The 17,804-nt window shown below is 47.2% G+C and overlaps 1 protein-coding gene across 1 annotated transcript; it reads left to right on the forward strand.

Moving 5' to 3' along the window:
- Window positions 1-783: 783 nt before the first annotated feature.
- On the forward strand, window positions 784-7,651 carry LOC132592692 (uncharacterized). The gene is made up of 9 exons (XM_088661158.1): window positions 784-915; window positions 1,337-1,389; window positions 1,965-2,050; window positions 3,814-3,857; window positions 3,984-4,051; window positions 4,936-5,242; window positions 5,347-5,423; window positions 5,978-6,033; window positions 6,856-7,651. Exons 1-8 carry the CDS (start codon window positions 903-905, stop codon window positions 6,026-6,028), a joined length of 699 nt encoding a protein of 232 aa, XP_088517284.1. The 5' UTR covers window positions 784-902; the 3' UTR covers window positions 6,029-6,033; window positions 6,856-7,651.
- Window positions 7,652-17,804: the final 10,153 nt, after the last annotated feature.

The raw sequence follows: 17,804 nt of genomic DNA on the forward strand, positions 1-17,804 counted from the left end.
CTTCGCTCCGACTCTGCGGCCGCTTTGAGCCGAGAAGCAGAAGGGCGAAGGGGCGCTTCCCTTAGTTCTTTATTAAATCCACGAGAGGGAAGCACAAAGGGAAGCTGTACAAAGAAAACACCTATTGCAAGAATCCATAGTATACCCACCCAAACAAGCACAGTTAGCACACACCCCAAAATAATTATTTGCGGATTTCTTTCTTTTCCTCTTAGGTATTTTTATTGGGTTTAGTAATATAGGGTTGCCATAAAGTAAAAACCAGGACACCCCGAAAGTTGTTGAGCTTTTTTAAGGAACAACCCCCCCAACCCCCAATTCTTAAATTGACTTGTCCAAAACGCTCCCCAGAAAACCCGGTAATGATCTTGAAGGAGAAAACAAGCTTCCTCCCTCCTGCATGGTGTGGCTCTCATATCAATGTCCTGAGGGGGAGAGAGCAAAACGTCTCTCTCTCCCCTTTCTCCACCCCATGCAGAATGGCAAAGGGTCTGTGCACCCGGCTGGTAAGAAGATGGTTGGAGTTTGGAGCCCAGCCAGGGGCTGGCTGTGGGCAGGATCCTTGCATTGCCGGGGGTTGGACTAGATGACCCTTGGCATCCCTTCCAACTCTACCATGCTATGATTCTCTCAAGCAGCTAAAGGAACGGGCGGGGGAGCAAGATGCAGAACAAGGAGAGGCACAACCACACACCCCAACCACACCCTCTGGCCTGACCCACGGTGGCCTCATCCCAGCAGACTTTGACCCCCCTGATTTTATCTTTCTTAATTCAGCTGCCTGGCAACCCAGCACCCTGGACCCTGTTTGCCAGCTGAGGTCACAAAGTGCTGCTTTTCAAGCAAGCCTTAAAATGCCCTGCAAGGGGGATGCCTCTCAGATGTCAGTGAGAGACTGAAAAATGAATTCTGAAGGTAGGAGGCCCAGAGGAGATGAGTGCTATAAAATTATTATTATTATTTGCCTCTCAGCAATGCAGCTCTGCAGACTTAGCCCCTTTTCCTGAGCCAGGAGTCCCAAATGGAAGGTGTTTTAAGGGAAAGGCTTCTAGCGGGCTTCAGCTTGCACGGGGCAGGAGCCTAGTGAGATTTATTTTATATTATTTCTTTGCACCATCGCTGCATGTGACCCTTGATCAAAAGGTCCTTGCCCCAAGGGGCTTACAATCTTTAGTATGCCACAGGGAGGGAACAGAGCAAGGTTGAGGTCCAGGGTGGATCCTGAGTCCTCCTGCGAGACATAAGCCAAGGGCTCTGAGATTAGACTTTGGGATTCCTGGACATTTCCTGAACATTTCCCTCTTCCTCTGTTTTTATTTTCCTTTCTGTCTCCTAGGTCCTAAGAGCCTATTGTGGCGCCGGAAGGAGAATGAAACTTTGGCCGTTGTGGTAGGTTAATTCCATGGGGAATCCATTCCCCACATGTGCAGGGAGGTCGTGGCACCGACCTGAGTGAAACAGGGCAGGGTTGGGGGGTTGCAGGCCTGTCTCGCCCCAGCCCCTCGCCCCCCTCCTTCCAAGCCAGGGGTGGGGCCATCATGTGCCCAGGCAGGAGCAGTGGTGACGTGGGCATGGGCAGCCTGGCAGGGGTGCTTGTTCTGTCCCCTCCTTCCCTGGGTCAGCTGGCCAGACCCCCTCGCCAGAGCTCAGGCTGTCCCTACAGAAGTTTGGGGGCTGCCCCCCCAGGGGCCCTATGTCTCCCCCGCAGGAGGGCCCTGCCTCCACTGGCTTGCCTGGCATGGGCTGATGCTTGTCCGCTCTTTGCCGCGCAGGAGAAGGAGGGATGTGTCTGGGGGGAGGCAGCAGAGGGAGGGAGGGAGCTGGGAAGGCAGACAGGAGGGGGGGAGAGAAAAGATGGGGGGAATAGGGAGGGCACTGTGCCCCCGATGAAAATGACTGGGGAGTGGGGACGGCCCACAGGACCCCTGTCCCCTAGAGAGTACAATGTCCTTCTTCCTTCTCAGGGCCATGGTTTGGGAAAGGCGGCAGCAGCAGCAGCAGCAGCCCAGCAGCAGCCCAGCGGTGCAGCAAAATCCAGCAAAATGTGGAGGTATGCTGTGACCTTCCTTCCGTGGCAGCAGGGGAAGTCTTGCTAGCTGGAGGAGGAAGGCCTGATTTAGATATCCCTATACTGTAGTTTTATGGAGAGGGTTTCTCTCTGGTCCACCTGGACAGGGCAAGGGTCGTGATCCACTCCCAAGGCTGGGCTGGGGCAGTTTTAGGATGGCATGACCGGGGCGCTCACGCTGGGCTAAAACAATGCGGAAGAACAAGAGGGGTGGGTGCCAAAATGTAGGGTGGTACAGGCAGGGTCGTAGCTAGGGAGTGGTGAGGTGGGCCCCCGCCAGGGGCACATGTGAGGGGGGGGGAATACAAAATGGGCTTTAAAATAGGTCCATAAATATGTCTATAATTAAAGATTTATGTGGGAGGCAGTGGAAGACAGGAGTGCCTGGCATGCTCTGGTACATGGGGTCACGAAGTGTCGGACTAGACAATAATTTCAAAAAGAATGGGGGAAATGCAGAGAATCCTTTACCAAAGAGTGCCCCCAAATATACACCTGGAGTTGTTGCGATTGATTTCTACAGGAGACTGCGGTTTTTAAAAGTCATAATTAGGAAAATTCGTAAAAATCACATACAAAAGAAACAGTATACAAGAAGTAAATAAGGAGGCCATTTACAGGATAAAGGAAGTTTTTTGTTTTTATGTTATGCTTTCTTTGTATAAGGGGATAGGAGTTGAATTTAGATAATTAAATTGTCAGTGGTGGTGGGTTTGTATGTATGAGTTGTTGTGGACTCTGTTGTAAATAAAGTAAAAAATAATAATTAAAAAAAGATCACCTAGCTACGGCTCTGTGTACAGGGTGCCTTTGACATTTGAAAGAGCAGCAAAGTTGGCTCTTGGTTGGGCACAGTTCCAGATTAAAACCTGTGGAGGCCTCTAGGCAGTCAAAATATCGCTAGGCTCCTCGCAATGATCTCCTGATACATTTTTTATTTTACCAACCAACAATATTAATCAACCAATTTTATTACGCAAAACAAACGGTATTTATTTTGATCCAATATTGCCTGGCCCATAGGCTGGTGCCTGCTCTGCCCATTGGGCAATCCAGCTGTGGTTGGGAATGCTTCTGCGGAAATGAATCCCAGAATTCCCCCCCCCCTTCCCGGTCATTCCTTCCTTCAGACAGAAGCAGAAATGGTGTGTGGAACTGGACCAGGGGAAGAAGTGGCTCTCCTTGTCTTCTTAGCCCATATTTTTCTGTAATTTCTGCATCCCATGAATATGTCCTTCCTGAGATCCTAGCCAACCTCAACTAGTGATCTCAGTTACCATAATGAACCTTGGAATAAACTATATACATAAAGGTAAAGGGACCCCTGACCATTAGGTCCAGTCGTGACCGACTCTGGGGTTGCGGCGCTCATCTCGCGTTATTGGCTGAGGGAGCCGGCATACAGCTTCCAGGTCATGTGGCCAGCATGACAAAGCCGCTTCTGGCAAACCAGAGCAGCACACGGAAACGCCGTTTACCTTCCTGCTGCAGCAGTACCTATTTATCTACTTGCACTTTGATGTGCTTTCAAACTGCTAGGTTGGCAGGAGCTGGGACCGAGCAACGGGAGCTCACCCCGTCGTGGGGATTCGGACCGCCGACCTTCTGATCGGCAAGCCCTAGGCTCAGTGGTTTAACCACAGCGCCACCTGGGTCCCAAACTATATACATATTATCATCATCTATATATATGTTTCTGGAACTCCTCCAACAAGTCAGACTAACTGAGCTTGTTTCTTCCTTAGGCGAGAGGCCAGCCAGAACAAGGGGGGGAAGGCTCCAACTTCAGGTAAGTGGAAATGCCAATTGAGTGCCCTATATTATAGGGATGCTTCCTTCCCATGTCCCATGCACCAGGCTGGTGCTAGCATGGCTGGGAGCCAGGCGCTTCCTCATTCCTCCATTTTCTTTCCAGGGAGGGAGCCTTTCCCCAAGGTTTACATCGTTCTGGCCAAATCCCTGGAGAGACGTGGCGACTCTCAGGTAATGGGACTGGGACAGAAGGGAGGGAGGGAGGGGTCCTTGTGAAACTTGGTTTGGGGGTCATAGGAACACTCTCCCCGCCTGTGGCTTCCAGGAAGTGCTTTTCATAAGCATTATTCCCTCCAACCGGGTTGCCTTGCAATAACCCTCTCCACTACGCAATTGTCTCACCCTCTTTGAAAGCCACCTCATCCCAGGTGCTTTTGGGGGGGGTCTGATTCCCCTGGGCTTCCTTATTCCCACAAGGAGGCGGCTCTTGCGAGATCGGCAGTGTGATCTTGTTCACAGACCTTACAAAGTCCCCACTGGTCCACAATTGCATGTGTCCCTCATTCCTTGACGATGACAGAAAGCCTGGAACTTTGGCGCATCTAACTGGTGTCCATTTAGCTTTGTGTTCTTGGCCCAAAAATCTATCAGAAAGGGGGCAGAAAGCAGGCGGGTGTCCGGGAAAAGAGACTTTGTCAATCCCCCCCAGCCCTGAACCCCAGGTGTTTTGACCCTATGAGATTCTGGTTTGAGGTGCGATACCCAGAACACAATCCCCATGAAAGTGGCAGGCTTCCTGTTGAGAGCATCCACCACACCAGACCTTCAAAGGCCTCTTCCACCACTTTCACAGTCTTGGCTTCCACCAAGGAATCCTGGGAGCTGTCCTTTGTCAAGGACCTGCCATTGCCGACAGCTCCCATTCCCATTCCCAGCACCCTGAACACACTACAGGATTGCCAGGATTCTCCAGGACGCTGAAAGTGGAGAGAGAAGCCTTTCAATATTTGGTGCGACCAAGACAGCTGGATGGGCTTCTGAGTTGACCTTCTGTCCATAGTTTTTGGCCCGTCCGTCCCAGCCCCTTCTTCTAAGATGTCCTGCTTTCTCCACAGAGCCACGCCTCCAGGGATGAGGCTCCAGCGCCGGCTCCCAGGATGAAGGGCGAGAGACCACCCCGGCGGTTCCCGGCCCCTGACCCTTGCATGGCTACCCCACTGCCCCCTCTCCGTACGGGCATGGCTCCGTCCCGGCCCTACTTGGCACAGAAGCAGCAGCCAAGGTTTCCTCCCATTAAAACCACCTCGAGAGTTATTTCGGTGAGGGAGGAGACTTTGGCTGCTCCCTCTGTGCCAGGCCGGTCGGGACACAGCCATGATGCCCGTATGGAGGAGGACAAGTGGGGGAAGCTCATAAGATCAGGTAGGAGGAAATGCCCCCTTCCCAGCTCCCCACCCTCCTGGCCCAGACTGGGGCTAGCGTGGCTGGGAGCCAAGCGTCTGCTGATGTCTCCGTTTGTTTTGCAGCGAGGGAAAGGTTCAGCCTGGGAGCCGCCGCATCCTGGGAGGGACTGGAGCCGAGACGAGGGCCTCTCGCCTCAAAGGTACAGTAATGGGACAGGAGGAAGGAGGGGGGCCTTAGGAAACACACAAGGAAGGCCTGCAGAAGCATGCTAAGGGCCCATCTGGCCCAGCCGCCTCTTCTCCCAGGGGCCACCCAGATGCCCGTGGGAAAGCCACAAACAGTGGCAGAGCTAGGGGCTTTGGCACCCGGAGCGAGGGGGTGTGTGCCACGTGACTTTTCCTGCATCCTACCCGCCTTTCGTTGGGGTGCAGAGGGCGAGATGCTCCGCTCAGGTCTCCTCCACCTTTTTGTGGGGGGTCTTTACGCTTGGAAACCCAAAACTCACCTGGGGCCCTCTGAGCCTGTGCAAAGGGCATGTCCTTCACCCCAAGCAACCGAAAGGACTGTCTTTCTGCATAGAACCCTGCCTAAGCGTGATCCTCCTGGCTAGGCATGATTTTATTGCTTTATCTGAAGCACCGTCCCTGGTGTTTGGTCTGTGACAGACCATTCACCTGTTAAGGGATTCTTCCCTCAAAGCAGCGTGTAGCATTGAGGTCTCCCCCTGCCTCAAATATACCTTCTTTCTTGCAGGATTTCGCTCCTGCACCGCTGTGGCTGCTGCCAAAACCACCCCCCAAATAAAACAGGTAAGAGGAAATTTCTACAGAGCGGGGAGAACACCCTACAAGTTGAGAGTCCGTGTTCATGCTGTGGAGGCATTTTTGTAAAAAGGCTTATGCTGATGTTAAGAACAATTAATTTCTCATTAATTCCCTGTTTTCCGTAAGGGTTCAGGGACCATATAAGACCCCATGAGGTTCCCTGGCCGGAGATAAAATGACAGAGACCAATCAGATGTATTTCAAAGCAAAGCGGTGGTTACACCCGATCCTTTATTGCAAAATATAGAAGATATTGGCTTTACTGGCCAAGGGAGCCAGTGTACAGCTTCCAGGTCATGTGGCCAGCATGACTAAGTCGCTTCTGCCGAACCCAGAGCAGCGCACGGAATTGCCGTTTACCTTCCCGCTGGAGTGGTACCTATTCATCTGTTTACACTTTGACGTGCTTTCGAACTGCTAGTGGGCAGGAGCAGGGACCGAGCAACGGGAGCTCACCCCGTCGCCGACCTTCTGATCAGCAAGCCCTAGGCTCTGTGGTTTAGACCACAGCGCCACCCTTCTCCCATTATATGTAATTAGTGTTGTTCATAATTAGATCAACAGTTTTCAAGCACATCATTCCATAAAATTAATAACCTTAGATCTTCTCTTTAAATAAAAAAATGGCATTCAGGTTGTGTAAGTGAGTGGATATAATGCAAGCAGATAACCATTTTAGAGGAATCTGCTTATATAGTACTTTCCTCTCCACAGATCATGCACTGGCTGGAGATATTGATTAGAAAGCTCCGCCATAAACCCCTGGCACTTGATTTATTTGACTTTTATCTATTTTCTTCATTGCAGGGTGCTTCATATACACCAGAATCATTGCACACAAGCAAATTGCAAAGAATGTTACATGCCTTTGTTTTACAATGTGTGCTCAACCCAAAGAATTAGATGAAGCAATATATTATCTTCCTACAGCAAAAAAATTAAAACTGCATTCAGCAATCAAGCTTTATTTGTGGAGCCATTTCCTGAATCGGCTGTATTGTTCCAGCTTTATGGCACTATTTTTATCACCAAGTGGATCTAATGTCCTGCTGCAAACTTAATTGTAATAAATGAGCATATCCACTGAAAGTGGGTGGTTGCTGAACAACTCCAAGTACGCCTGGAAGATGCGGACCATTTGGATCCCTTCCAATCGGGATTCAGGCCTCACCATGGGACTGAAACGGCCTTGGTTGCGCTGTTCGATGATCTCCAGTGAGAGCTGTTTCCTAGTTCTGCTGGATCTCTCAGCAGCCTTTGACACCATCGACCATAACATCCTTCTGGACCGTCTAGAGGGGTTGGGAGCTGGGGGCACTGTGTCCAGAAAGTGGTGCTGGGGGATGAGTGTTCGGACCCCTGGGCTCTCACTTGTGGGGTGCCTCAGGGTTCCGTTCTCTCCCCCATGCTTTTTAACATCTACATGCAGCCGCTGGGAGAGATCATCAGGGGGTTTGGGCTGGGTGTTCATCAGTATGCAGATGATACTCAGCTCTACCTCTCTTTTAAATCAGAACCAGTGAAGGCGGTGAAGGTTCTGTGTGAGTGCCTGGAGGATGTTGGAGGATGGATGGGGGCTAACAGATTGAGGTTGAATCCTGACAATACTGTTTCTGTGGGACAGGGGTCGGGCGGGTGTGGGGGACTCCCTGGTCCTGAGTGGGGTAACTGTGCCCTTGAAGAACCAGGTGTTCAGCCTGGGAGTCATTTTGGACTCACAGCTGCCCAGGGAGGCACTGGTTAATTCTGTGTCCAAGGTGGCTGTCTACCAGCTCCATCTGGTACCCTACCTGCCCACAGTGTCTCACCAGAGTGGTGCATGCTCTGGTTATCTCCCGCTTGGACTACTGCAATGCGCTCTACGTGGGGCTACCTTTGAAGGTGACCCGGAAACTACAACTAATCCAGAATGCGGCAGCTAGACTGGTGATTGGGAGTGGCCGCCAGGACCACATAACACCAATCCTAAGAGACCTTCAATGGCTTCCAGTACGTTTCCGAGCACAATTCAAAGTGTTGGTACTGACCTTTAAAGCCCTAAATGGCCTCGGTCCTGTATACCTGAAGGAGCGTCTCCACCTTCATCGTTCTGCCCGGACACTGAGGTCCAGCGCCGAGGGTCTTCTGGCGGTTCCCTCATTGCAAGAAGCCAGGTTGCAGGGAACCAGGCAGAGGGCCTTCTGTTTGATGCTTTATTGTTTCTAATATTTGGTTGGAAGCCGCCCAGAGTGGCTGGGGAAACCCAGTCAGATGGGCGGGGTATAAATAAATAAATATTATTATTATTATTATTATTATTATTATTATTATTATTATTATTATTTCAGCTCTATTCTTTACCATTAATTTATTAGGCCAAACGTCTAGAACTTTCCCTGTGTGGACAACTTGGAGAATCTTGACCCTTGGTTTCCTTTTTCTAGGTGTTATGACAAATGATTGTATGTTTTCATGAAACAAGCTGTGTTATACTGTTGTTGTTGTTTAGTCGTTTAGTCGTGTCCGACTCTTCGTGACCCCATGGACCATAGCACGCCAGGCACTCCTGTCTTGCACTGCCTCCCGCAGTTTGGTCAAACTCATGTTCGTAGCTTCGAGAACACTGTCCAACCATCTTGTCCTCTGTCGTCCCCTTCTCCTAGTGCCCTCAATCTTTCCCAACATCAGGGTCTTTTCCAAGGATTCTTCTCTTCTCATGAGGTGGCCAAAGTATTGGAGCCTCAGCTTCAGGATCTGTCCTTCCAGTGAGCACTCAGGGCTGATTTCCTTAAGAATGGATAGGTTTGATCTTCTTGCAGTCCATGGGACTCTCAAGAGTCTCCACCAGCACCATAATTCAAAAGCATCAATTCTTCGGCGCTCAGCCTTCTTGATGGTCCAGCTCTCACTTCCATACATCACTACTGGGAAAACCATAGCTTTAACTATACGGACCTTTGTCGGCAATGTGATGTCTCTGCTTTTTAAGATGCTGCCTAGGTTTGTCATTGCTTTTCTCCCAAGAAGCAGGCGTCTTTTAATTTCGTGACTGCTGTCACCATCTGCAGTGATCAAGGAGCCCAAGAAAGTAAAATCTCTCACTGCCTCCATTTCTTCCCCTTCTATTTGCCAGGAGGTGTTATACTAGGCCACACTATTTGTCTGCCTACTCTAGGATCACACCCTTAGTGCCTCCATCTCTTGCAGGCCACTCTGACAAGGGGGTGAGGCCACCCACTTGCCAATCCCCTGCCAATCAGATAACATTTAGGTGGGGCTGGGGGGCACTCTTTAGCCCATTATTCTGAATAAAGTATTAATCTCCTGCCCAGTGGCGGGCTTTGGTAATATGGTGTCCTGAACGAGTACAAAATCTGGAAGCCCCCAAAATTTGAGTAGACACCTGTAAATATAACCTTTAGGTATTATTATTCATATTAATATTATGAGTCCCCTTGGCTGTGGGGGTGGGGGAATGACCTGCACCACCTTAAGAAGGATACTGACAAGCTGGAACGTGTCCAGAGGAGGGCAACCAAAATGGTCAAGGGCCTGGAAACGATGCCATATGAGGAATGGCTTAGGGAGCTGGGTATGTTTAGCCTGGAGAAGAGAAGGTTAAGGGGCGATATGATAGCCATGTTCAAATATATAAAAGGATGCCATATAGAGGAGGGAGAAGGGTTGTTTTCTGCTGCTCCAGAGAAGTGGACACGGAGCAATGGATTCAAACTACAAGAAAGAAGATTCCACCTAAACATTAGGAAGAACTTCCTGACAGTAAGAGCTGTTCGACAGTGGAATTTGCTGCCAAGAAGTGTGGTGGAGTCTCCTTTGGAGGTCTTTAAGCAGAGGCTTGACAGCCATCTGTCAGGAATGCTTTGATGGTGTTTCCTGCTTGGCAGGGGGTTGGATTGGATGGCCCTTGTGGTCTCTTCCAACTCTATGATTCTAATTATTATAGAGTTGAAAGAGGCCCCCAGGGCCATACAGTCCGAGCCCCTGCAATGCAGGAATCACAGCTGAAGAAGAATCCCTGACAGGTGGCCATGCAACCTCTACTTAGCATCCTCCAAGGAAGAAGAGTCCATTCCTTTTATATATATATTTATATAATAATGTTTTTATTATACTTTTCAAAAAAACAACAATAGTAAAGCAGAAAGAAGAAAAAGAAAAAACAAATACATATAAAACACAAATTCTTATATCACTTCACATTGTATATTGGGATCTCCTCGGGTTCCCCTCCCTGTGGTTCTTTAGCACAATTATACTTAGCAAATTCTATACCATTTTAATCACCTTGTATAATCTTATTTTCTTCCTTTCATATAACATATTCATAAATTCCACAGTCTATTTACAACTTAATTTCTGATCTATTACTTTAGCATGATTTTTTAAATACAGTTTGAAATCTTTCCATTCTTCTTCCATCGCTTCCTCCCCCTGCTTGCGGATTCTTCCGGTCATCTCAGCTAATTCCATAAACTCCATCATCTTCATCTGCCAATCATCAATCGTTGGTAGTGTTTTTAATTTCCAGTTCTTAGCAATCAAAAGTCTAGCCGTCATCGTAGCATACATAAAAAAAGATACATTTTTCTTTGGAATCTCCTTCCCGACAATGCCCACTAGAAATGCTTCTGGTTTCTTAACAAATGTGTTTTTCAACACTTTCTTGAGTTCATTATAAATCTTGTTCCAGAAGTCACTTACTAGTGGACATGTCCACCACATGTGGTAAAATGAACCTTCTTCTTTCTTACATCTCCAACATTTATTATCATGGTTATGGTAAATCTTTGCTAATTTTACTGGTGTAAGATACCACCTATACATCATTTTCATTATATTTTCTCTCCAAAGACTACACGCAGTAAACTTGATATTCTCTTGCCACAGTTTTTCCCATTCCTCAATCATGATATTATGACCAACATCCTTTGCCCACAAAATCATAACATTTTTTGTTTGTTCATCTTTCGTATGCCACTCAAGCAACAGTTTATACATTCTGGAAAGTATTTTTGTCTTAGGTTCTAACAAGAAGAGTCCATTCCACTGTTGAACAACACTTACCATGTTCGGTCAGAATCACCTTTCTTGTCATTTGATTTTTTTTTAAAAAAAATATTTTTTATTGATTTTACAAGATAAACATAGAAAACACATGTCAAATTCATTCCATCCTCTTCCACCACCCCCCACGAGCCCCCTCCTGCCACGAGAAGGTCCCGTGCCGGGTGGATAGCTGAAGGTGGTCCATTTTATAGTTGAGTTTATCCCCCTCCCCCTCCTCCCTCCCCCAGAGTCCTCTTCTGCCACCAGTGGGCCCTGAGTTACGAGGCAGGACAGAAAAGAGTGTCTGCCCAACTATCTATCCATACATGTCTACTAAAAAGAAAAAAGAAGAAAAAGCAGGAAAAAAACCCATCCCACCCTCCTCCTCCCCCCCAAAAGAAAAATAATCCCCTCCCCCCACAAAAGAAAAAAGCTAAAAAGAAGGAAAAAAAGAAAAAAGAGAAAGATATATATATATATATATATATATATATATATATATATATATATATATATATCTGTTCATTCTTCATAAACATTTTTATGTATATGGGCTTCCCCTACCTCCCCCCTTCCATATTCGCATTTTTAAAACTCAGTTGAGCAGTTTTCTATTCATAATCCCCATTCTATTTTCAAACTTCCCAATCTTATTTTTGACATACTGTCCATCTTTTCTCTCTACTGAATTCTCTTTTAGTATTATTTCGTCCCCCCACCTCACCCCCGGGACCCATCCTGCCACGATGGGTCCCTGGGGGCAAGGAAGGGTCCGGAATAATTCTTTTTCCAATTGGACTCCCTCCTCCCCCACCACCCCCACCCCCGGGACCCCCCCTGCCACCAGGAGTCCCCAGAAAGCAAGGGCGAAACGAGAGGGGCGAAGAGCCCAATCGTCCCTTCTATTGTTCCATCCTTATTTTAATTAATTATTACTCCTAACTTCCCATAAAATTAACTATCCTTTCCTCCGTTGCCGCAATTTCTTTCCAAGTACTATACCTCCATACATCTAAATCCTTTTTACCTTCCCAATTTTTAATTTTTCCATTTATTCTCGGTTTTTTCTCCCCCCCCCGTCCCAGCCAGTCCCTTCCATTCCAGCAAGATCCAAAGTCCGCAGTCCAGTTTTTCCATCCTTTTTAATCCGTCATAATAGCAGAAACATCTTTCCTTTTTCATCCCACCCCCTTCCTAACATGTTTTACCACCCAAACAGTTCTGTTCCCCTGGATTTCTCCCTTTCTTTGAGCACTTGTTGCTTTGCAAATGCTCTGGTGTCCAAAAAAGTTCTGTTTTTTCCTCAATGCTGGAACTCTAGTCCCAAACCTTGGTATCTTCCTCTGACGTTTCCGTCTTAACTCTACTATCCTCAGTCTGTAAAATGTCACTGTCGTTCAGTTCATTGGCCTTAATGTCTTCTTCTAATGTTGAATTGTTGATAATATTGTCCTCCACTTGTGAATGTTGTTCCCCTTCTCGCTGTTGTAGTATGTCATGACACACTCTCAATTCCCAGAGCAGTTTCAGAACATCCTGCTGAAATCCAGGTGCATAAACTTTTGTTGACATTTTTAGACCGTATCAAGGTCAGCGCTTTCCTGAGAGAACGGGGATGGTTGCTACATAATTCCTCCATGAACCTTTAGCACAAACTGGCTGCATTGTTTCTTCTTAAATACTGTTATAATCTCCTCTAAAAACTTTTAAACAAAGTAGCTCACAAAGTCAGTTCAGTCTTTTCCTTTTCATTTCCCAACCCCTTTAACTCGCTGGTCTGTCAGGACCGCCGTCTCCGGAGAGGGATAAGGCTTTTCCCACTTTTAAATCCCGTCGTAGCAGGGGATTTTTTACCCTGCCTCAAGGGGAGAGTCTTTTTTTTAAGTCCTTGGAAGTTTCTTAATAGAAAATATATTTCTTTTCCCGGCTACGGCTATTTTTCGGCTGCTTCTTAAATCGATCTGTGGGAGGAGATAGCTTCCATTTTTTTAGGTCTCACTCCCGTTCCGAATTATAAACTAATAAAATACAACTTCAGTCCTTTACTCACGGAGTCCAATTTTTCCGGATCTTGTGTTTTGGAAGAATCTGCCGCTCACCACCTCCGGCTCGAAGCTTCACTTCACTAGGGTAACACTGACGTTCAAAATGGCCCCCGCGACTGCAACCCTTCGCTCTGGGGCTCTTATTAGAGCTCTCCGAAGACTTGGGGAATCGCCAAAATTGGGGCGTCCGCTGAACACTTTGTTCCCAGAACGCTCTTTCTGGGACTCTTTTGGGGCGCTGCGGCGCTTACGCAGCCTCCCCCCCCCCTAGCAAAGCTGGGCTGTCTCGGAGCTCGAGACAAACCCTGCCGGTCAGATCGGGCGACAAACCAGAAGCCTCCTTTCTTGTCATTTGAATCCATTGAATCCTACCCTCTGAGCAACAGAAAGCAAGCTTGTCCCATCTTTGAGGTGACAGCCCTTCAAGTATTTGAAGATGACCATCATATCACTGCTCATCCTTCTCTTCTCCAAGCAAAGCATATCCAACACCCTCAACTATTCCTCATACGGCCTTCTTGCAACTTTCAATATAACTAAAAAACAAAATGTAAAAATATCCCTGATCAATGAAGCCCAGGGTCCATCTATTACACAAAGTATGCGCAACTCTCTGGATGTTGGGCTCATAGCTCCAGCCAACATGATCAATAAGGATGATGGAAATTGTAGTCTAACAAGACTGGGAGGGCTTTTCCCTATCCTTGCATTGCAGTCTCCAGTATCCAACAGTAAATAGCCAAACTGTTTTGGGAAGTGCAGAACCAGGGTGTGAAGGTAGAAGCTCAGGCTGTTCTTTACTTTTTAAACTAAGTTATGTTTTACTGATTATAAAACCCCAGGATGATTGTTCTTTTGATCTAGCAAAAGGCCCCCGGCACTCTTGTGAAGTTGGTTTAACCCTTTTAACAGAATAGATGCAAGGAACTTGAAATTACCAATTAGTCGTAAGACTCCAGTTAATTCTTTTCCAGGAAGGACAAACTATTTAAGGGCGCTAAAGCAATTAAAACTTGAAAGAATAACCACTGTAAAGTTTTAATGGATATTTATGGCTGAAATCCTGTACAGTTATCTGGGAGTCTCATAGGACTTACTTCTGAGGGGTCATGCATAGGACTGTTTTGTGCCTGATCAAAAAAATTGATTCAACTCAGATGATTAGGGAATTGGCCTCAATGGACAAAAAAGAATTTATGCTATTTAGATTCATGTGCTTTCAGGTTACAAGGGTACATTTTCAGGAGTGCTCCAGATGTCACCGGACGACTAAAAATAGGAAAATGGCAAGATACTTGTCAATAACCCGGAAAGGCTTGCCATGCCAATCTTTTTTAAAAACTTCTGCAAATTGAAAAATAAAATATTTAAAATATTGAACTGGAAAGTAGACTCTATATTAGGGAAGGGGAATTTACCAGAAGTTAACTTTTGCCCTTGACCCTTCCTCCCCGACATGTTGATCGCACAGTGAATGTGTCCTTCCCCTGGCCAAGTTAATAACTCTTCAGGATGGTTCAGCTGATGTAACCAGCAATGTGATTACCTGGGGAAGGGGAGCTGCAACTGAGATACAATTGGTTCAGGTGGAAGTGCATTTTGTGTGAATTAGTGCCTCCATGTGCAGATGCTTCCCACACTGGTAGCAGGTGGAACTATGGCATGCATCCACAATGGATGCACAAGGTCACCTCTTGACCCACCTGTCCACATCCTAAGCTAGTGAGATCTAGTAACATGGAGGTGCAACGAAAGTTAATGTTCTTCAAACTATCTTTTTCTATCGTAGAAAAGACAGACCAAAAAACAAAACAAACCTCACAAATTAAGTCCATTTCACTGTCCAGCATGTACCAAAGGAAACTGCTTCAGCAAAATGGAGGCAGTGTCTGAGGTTCTTGGATACAAAAGGTGACCTGACAAAAAGATGTTTCACTGTGATCAGTGCTTTTTTTCTAAAAAGAATGTTGAGGGGTACTCTCGTTTTGACTCAAGAAAATCACCATTTTCTAGTTCAAATTGGGAGAAAATAAATATAGTAAATAGACAAAAGTACAAAGATTCACAAAATGTTTAGGGGTATCCATCCCCCCAGAAAAAAAGCACTGGCTGTGATTATTGATTTTCAGAAGGATTGGGCTACGTGTTGCTGTGATGTACTGTTATTTAGGGCAGCTGCATCTTTGTGGAATTAGAAGGACATGGTAGACAGGACAAAATGCTTCCAGCTGTTAATAATTCACTAAGGGAGTAAGGAAAGGTGTGTTTCCCTAGGCGTGGAAGCCACAGCCCATGAAGTGTGGGTAAGGACACATATTTCAGAGCAACCCACAAATCCACTGAAGGTAGATGGCAGGGCAGGGACGGATTTAAGGTGGTGCAGGTCATTGCCTCACACAGGACTTCCGAGCCAAGGGGAATCATAATATTAATATTAATAATAATACCCTGTTTCTCATATTTTAAGACATACCCATAAAATAAGCCATAGCAGGATTTTTAAGCATTCAAGGAATATAAGCCATACCCCGAAAATAAGACATAGTGATAGGCGCAGCAGCAATGCCGGGCGCGGCAGGAGGAGGAGGAAAAAAATAAGACATCCCTTGAAAATAAGCCATAGTGTGTTTTTTTTGAGGAAAAAATAAATATAAGACATGTCTTATAATATGAGAAACACGGTACCTGTAAGAGGCAGGGAGTACAGGAACCCCCCGCCTCTAATCAGGAGCAGCTCATCGACCAGCAGTCGTGAGAGCGCAGACTCAGCAGAGGCTAAGCAGGAAATAGGAAGAGGATTCAGGGCTCTGATACCTTGGAAGAGCCTGAGCACCACAGCCAGGAAATGAGGGAGAGGAGCAGGGGGAAAGGGAAAACATGGAGAGCAGATCTTTGCCCCCGGTTCCGGAATTGAGGAGACGACGGAAAGGGAGGAGACTGTCAGTTCCGCGTCTTTTATGTTGGAAAAGGGGGCGGAGAGGGGCAGTCCCGGATTCTGGATCGGACTGAGAAGACTTGTTTTCTGACACCACTTTACACTGTACATAGCATGCACCAATAAAGACTGTTTAAAGACAAGCGGGTGCAGAGTCGATACTCCAGAGTAGCCGTAATAACCTCTGACAATACCTAAGGGTTATATTTACAGGTGTCTACTCCAATTTTGGGGGCTTCCAGATTTTGGCGCTGTGGGTTAAACCACAGAGTCTAGGGCTTGCTGATCAGAAGGTCGGCAGTTCGAATCCCCACGACGGGGTGAGCTCCCGTTGCTCGGTCCCAGCTCCTGCCAACCTAGCAGTTCAAAAGCACGATAAATAGGTACAGCTACAGCGGGAAGGTAAACGGCATTTCCGTGTGCTGCTCTGGTTCGCCAGAAGCGGCTTTGTTATGCTGGCCACATGACCCGGAAACTGTCTGCGGACAAACGCCGGCTCCCTCGGCCTATAGAGCGAGATGAGCGCCTCAACCCCAGAGTCGGACATGACTGGACCTGATGGTCAGGGGCCCCTTTACCTTTACCTTTACTCAAATTTTGGGGGCTTCCAGATTTTGTCCTCGTTCAGGACACCATATTACCAAAGCCCGCCACTGGGCAGGAGATTAATACTTTATTCAGAATAATGGGCTAAATAGTGCCCCCCACCCCACCTAAATGTTATCTGATTGGCAGGGGATTGGCAAGTGGGTGGCCTCACCCCCTTGTCAGAGTGGCCTGCAAGAGATGGAGGCACTAAGGGTGTGATCCTAGAGTCTAGGCAGACAAATAGTGTGGCCTAGTATAACACAGCTTGTTTCATGAAAACATACAATCATTTGTCATAACACCTAGAAAAAGGAAACCAAGGGTCAAGATTCTCCAAGTTGTGCACACAGGGAAAGTTCTAGACGTTTGGCCTAATAATGGTAAAGAATAGAGCTGAAATATAATAATAATAATAATAATAATAATAATAATAATAATAATAATAATAATTTATTTATACCCCGCCCATCTGACTGGGTTTCCCCAGCCACTCTGGGCGGCTTCCAACCAAATTTTAGAAACAATACAGCATCAAACAGAAGGCCCTCTGCCTGGTTCCCTGCAACCTGGCTTCTTGCAATGAGGGAACCGCCAGAAGACCCTCGGCGCTGGACCTCAGTGTCTGGGCTGCACGATGGGGGTGGAGACGCTCCTTCAGGTATACAGGACCGAGGCCATTTAGGGCTTTAAAGGTCAGTACCAACACTTTGAATTGTGCTCGGAAAGATACTGGGAGCCAGTGTAGATCTCTCAGGATTGGTGTTATGTTGTCCCAGCGGCCACTCCCAGTCACCAGTCTAGCTGCCGCATTCTGGATTAGTTCTAGTTTCCGGGTCACCTTCAAAGGTAGCCCCACATAGAGCGCATTGCAGTAGTCCAAGCGGGAGATAACCAGAGCATGCACCACTCTGGTGAGACACTGTGGGCAGGTAGGGTACCAGATGGAGCTGGTAGACAGCCACCCTGGACACAGAATTAACCTGTGCCTCCCTGGGCAGCTGTGAGTCCAAAATGACTCCCAGGCTGAGCACCTGGTCCTTCAGGGGCACAGTTATCCCATTCAGGACCAGGGAGTCCCCCACACCTGCCCGCCTCCTGTCCCCCACAAACAGTACTTCTGTCTTGTCAGGATTCAATCTCAA

Source organism: Zootoca vivipara, chromosome Z1 (genome assembly GCF_965207765.1).
Source record: "Zootoca vivipara chromosome Z1, rZooViv2.hap1.1, whole genome shotgun sequence".
Classification (NCBI taxonomy): Eukaryota; Metazoa; Chordata; class Lepidosauria; order Squamata; family Lacertidae; genus Zootoca; species Zootoca vivipara.